This window comes from Pteropus alecto, unplaced genomic scaffold, assembly GCF_000325575.1.
Source record: "Pteropus alecto unplaced genomic scaffold, ASM32557v1 scaffold196, whole genome shotgun sequence".
Lineage (NCBI taxonomy): Eukaryota > Metazoa > Chordata > Mammalia > Chiroptera > Pteropodidae > Pteropus > Pteropus alecto.
The window spans coordinates 1,346,692-1,351,288 of record NW_006439717.1 but is presented as its reverse complement, the minus strand read 5'-3'; the positions used below and the strand labels follow the sequence as shown (position 1 = coordinate 1,351,288).

At 51.1% G+C, this 4,597-nt stretch overlaps 1 protein-coding gene across 1 annotated transcript in view; it reads right to left on the bottom strand.

Annotated features, from left to right (window-relative positions):
* KMT2D (lysine methyltransferase 2D) overlaps nucleotides 1-4,597 on the bottom strand; it is a 45,766-nt gene that overhangs the window by 9,431 nt on the left and 31,738 nt on the right. The window contains exons 51-56 of the mRNA XM_025050249.1: nucleotides 3,642-4,596; nucleotides 2,613-2,749; nucleotides 2,383-2,513; nucleotides 1,836-1,883; nucleotides 414-699; nucleotides 115-189 (exon numbers count right to left, since the gene is read on the bottom strand). Of these exons, the coding sequence (XP_024906017.1) occupies nucleotides 115-189; nucleotides 414-699; nucleotides 1,836-1,883; nucleotides 2,383-2,513; nucleotides 2,613-2,749; nucleotides 3,642-4,596 (1,632 nt within the window). The remainder of the gene's footprint in view (nucleotides 1-114; nucleotides 190-413; nucleotides 700-1,835; nucleotides 1,884-2,382; nucleotides 2,514-2,612; nucleotides 2,750-3,641; nucleotide 4,597) is intronic.

The following is a 4,597-nucleotide window of genomic DNA, read 5'->3' as shown; positions in this document are numbered from 1 at the left end:
AAGAGTCAGGGACACCAAGGTGATTAAGTTGGGATGGTTTTGGTTTCTTGTTGGCTCATCCCCAGGGTATCACCCTCAGGGACCCCAAAAATCCCTCCTTCTTCATTCCTCTCACCTGGCAGGGCCTCCAGTCAATGTAGCATCAATCACATGTTCATTGTTTATCCGGAACATGTAGATGCCTCGATTCTAGAAAAGCGGAAGTTGCAGAAGGGGCAAGAGAATGGCCATGATGTGGTTGTGGGATCAGGTAGCAGACTCAGGCAGTGGGCTTCATTTATTTTTCCTTTCTTCTACCTTTCACCTCCTCTTCCCACAACATTCCATACCTCCTCCCCTGGACCCCATCCTGACCCTCATTCCTTGGCTGAGTGTGGACCATGCACCATGATGGCCCCTTTGTCAGCCCATACCTGCTCCTCATATATTTTCTCCCGCCGGTTAGCCACCTCGTTGCGAATGATGGTGCCAATATACTCAATAACCATTGTGTGCTTTTCTAGGTCCTTGGCTGCATAGAGCCCCAGGCCCTGGATGCGGGAGCGAGCCAGATACACATTGTTCTTCCACTCAGTGCGCAGCCGCCGGTACTGAGATGACTTGGAGTGCACAAACTGCTTGCTGTACGGGGTGTTCGTCTCGCCTGTGAAGGTGCTCTGATATGCCTTGGACATGCTGGTGCTGTTCAGGGTGTGGGGCCTGGGAGGTGACACAATCCATGACAAGACAGCTCTCCCTCAGACCAGCCACACACTGCCCGCCTCCTCCCTGGGATGTGCAACATGCCAGTTAGGGGCATGTGCTGCCTTAGGAATGGAGTGGAGGCATTTGGGTCTTGGCTTTGGTGAGGCAACAGCTAGCTACAGGGACCCTTCTGACACCCTGGGTGGCACAGAGAGCCGAGGATGTGGGATGGGGAGGTGAAGGGAGGGGAGGCACCAATTCCCCTACACTGAGCCCACTATCTCAACTCCTCACATCTACCGCCCTCCTGCCAAAACCGTACTCAAGGCCATGTGCTCCTCTGGGACGAATTCCCCAAGCAGCCCCGGCCTGGAATTTAAGCTCACGGTTTGCTCAAACATCTGAGTCCTACCTCCTACATATACTGGAAGCTCTGAAAATGGAGATCATGTCTACCACATTGGGCTGGATTTGAATTAAAACTGGCTCTGGATTCACAGCCAAAAGGTGGTATCCTTTCCTTTCTTCAGACTGTCCCCTTCCCTGACGTACCATTGGGCTCTGTGCAGATGGCTCAGTGCAGGGGAATAACTGTTGCCTGGCAGGATGCCTTTTTACCACCCTTGGGCATTAGCCAAATTCTTGCCCATCCCAGAGCAGTGGTTTTCAAACAGTTTGACTCTTTTTTATTTAGCAGAAATCTTTTTATTTCTTTAAAAATGTTACCTGGAACTCCAATACATAAACTAGATAAAAACAGAACTCTTCTGGTTGAATCCAATTTGGGGAAAGGAGAGATACACATGGGAAGGGCCAAGTTCTACCTGCCAATTTTGTGTGTTCCAAGCCTTTTTGGAACACACACAGTTTGAAAACCACTGTTATAGAACATCAAGGACTAGGGCTGACTGGGGTAGAGTCTGACACTCTACGACAGCCTGAGGAGCAACCGAAGGCCTTCGCGAAGCCCTGCTACCATGAATTCTGCCTCCCTCTACCCAGGGACCAAGGTCAGGCTACTGTGGTACACAGAAGGAACAGTGAACCACAAATCAACAAGTAAGGTTCTGGTCCCAGCTATGTGACCTTTATCTAGTCACTTAACCTTTCTCAGCTGTAAAATGGGGGTCCATACCACCTGCCCTACCTACCTCATAAGGTTGTTGTGAGGATCAAATGAGATAATGGATGTGAAAACGCTTTGAAAAAAAAAGTATAAAGTGCTATACAAATTTAAGGTTTTATTATTTTCCTATTATATATCTAATTATTTACTTTTGAAACAAACTCAGCCTGGGGAAGGGAAGGTGACCCTAGCACACATGGGGCATTTGAGATTTGGGAGAATCACAGGCCCCCTGGAAACAAAACAGGAGAGGAAGGAGGTGACTGGGTCCCTTATATAGTTCATAGAATTTCAACACTGTCTACCCAGAACCTCCCCAACAACTATTCCCAGGGAGCCCAAGCTTAGTGTATCCTAGACCCCAGGTCAACCCATGACACCTGAACAGGTTGAGGGGAGGAGGAAAGGGACACTCTAGTGACACCTGCATACCCTCTAATCAGGAGGTCTTGAGTGAACCCCCAGTCTCTCCAAGGGAACTCTGATCTGTAACCCCAAACCTTCATAATTGGCCGGAAGGTCCTTACCAACCCCCATGCCCACATCCCATGGCCCCAGCCCGACAAGCTCACCGTTTGTAGTGTGTGAGGATTTTAGGCTCCGATCGGGCACAACCAGTGGGGTTGATCATGAGTGGTAGCTCCATTAAGGGGTGGCGTCCATAGCGGAATAAATAGTTTTGACAGCTCTCCACTCCAGGCAGCTGTGGGCACAGGTTGTCCTCACCTTAGCCTGAGCGCTTTTGGGGCAGGACCAAAGTTCTCAGTGCCCACCTGGCCCCCAGCCCCTGGTCCCTCCTTACTGATTCAGCTATGCGCAGGACAGCATGCACTGTCAGCCCAAAGAGCTCCTCGCCTTTCAGGTACTCAGGGAAGAGCCGCAGCATATCGGCCTCTTTTCTCATGGCAGCCACAGGCTCGATGATACGATTCCACACAGCTAAGAGGCAAGGAAAAAGAGCAGCCCTCAGAGGCAATATCTGCTCAGTGACCTCAGCCCTAACCTTAATTGGGAGATGCAGTTACGTCTTGTAGCCTGCACGCCTCCCTGTCACAGGGTGTATGGTTCTTCAGGACCCGCTCTTGGCTTCCCAATGCCACTCTCCCTCAGTAAGCCCTCAGTAAGCCAAGAGGCTTCCTACCCCAGAGGGGCATCAAAGTGCCTTGTGACACAGAAACATGAACCTAAGGCCCAAGAGACCTGGCCCAAGCCATGGACCTTGCTGAGAACCAGAACAACAGGCACATTTTGGCACCGGGAAAACTTGGGTTCAGGTTCTCGTATTGGCCATGGGACCTTAAGACAAAAAGTTAAATCTAAGACTGTTTTAAACTGGGCTTAATAACTTACCTGAGAGAATTATGTAAAAACAAAACAAAACAAAAAAAACCCTATATAAAGCCCTTAAGCTTAATTTGTGGCACATACTACATGCTCATTAAAAGGTAATTGCTCTTATTATTTTCATCATTAACACTAAAACTGAGATCAAAAGAATTTTGTCCAAGGAAAAGCAACCAGAGAACTCATGGTTAGGATCAGGTTGGGTGAGCCAGATGACAGAGTCACAGAACAGTATTTTTGTTTCACTAAGGATGAAAAAAGGAGCCAGTATGAAGTTATTTAGACAAGCAAAATATCTTCAATTACAAGGGAATTTAAGGTGAATAAGAGAGGCTAAAATACTTTCTTTGGGGAGCTTCAAGAGACCTCCACATACCCGAGGTGGAATTCATCACTCACAAGGACCCTGCAGATCCCTTCTCAACACTGTAAAGGTGACTCCAGGAGAAACTTGCCCATATTACCATTTCCAGGGCCCAGTGCTCACCCTGAGGAGAGGCATCGGTGAAGACCAGGTCCTCTAGGCCCTGCTCGATGACTTTGATTACAAACTCTGGCCGTCCATTGTTCTCGCTGATGGAACAGCGATAGCAGCAGCGGCGGTTGTTGGTGCGGAGGCTCCAGTAGATGCGTGTGGCTTCATAGCCCACAGGATAAAGAGCAGTGGCACTGTGGAAGTCAGCCATCTGGTGAGGGAGCAGCTGTCCGATGGCGTGGAACACAAGGCCCCCCACCCGGAACATGTGCAGCCGCTCTCCCCGTTGGATGATGCTGGCAATTTGCTTCACTTCATCCCGCTCAATGTAGACGCGCCGGAAGACAGCAAAAGAGCTCAGTTCCTGCTCACAGGGCCCCTTGATCTTATGCATTGGACACAGCATGGTCTTGTCCTTGAAGAACATGCACTTGGCGCGAATAGCGCAGGCAAAATGGTAGACATTGGGACACCGCATGCGATTGCAGCTGCTGGTGGCACCGGTGCGCTGGCACAGGGAGCATTTGGTTAGCAGTCCTCGGTGCAAGGCCACCTCCACATTCATCAGCGCCCCACCCTGGGTCTCATAGACCTCCGTGGACCACAGGGCACAGTTGAGGTGCACCCACAGGTCCAGGTCCAGGTTCAGCAAGCGGGCGGGTCCATCAGTGGCCCCATCACCCTCTTCATGACAGAAGCAGCAGCGCCGCATGTCGCGAGGCACCTTGTCAGGTCGCAGGGCTGTGCCAAGCTGTTCCATAAACTCTGCCACTTCCCGCTCATCCTCCTGCTGCCCACCACCCTTCTGGATGGTCAGCAGCAGCCGTAGCCGCTTCCAACGCACCCCCTTCCACTTCTTGAGCCGAGGAGGTCGGGAATCTTCACCTTCTTCAGGGGGCCGGGCTCGGGGCTTGGGCCGGGCAGATTCAGGGGATGAGGCCAGGGGCAGAGGCGAGGGGACTGGTGGC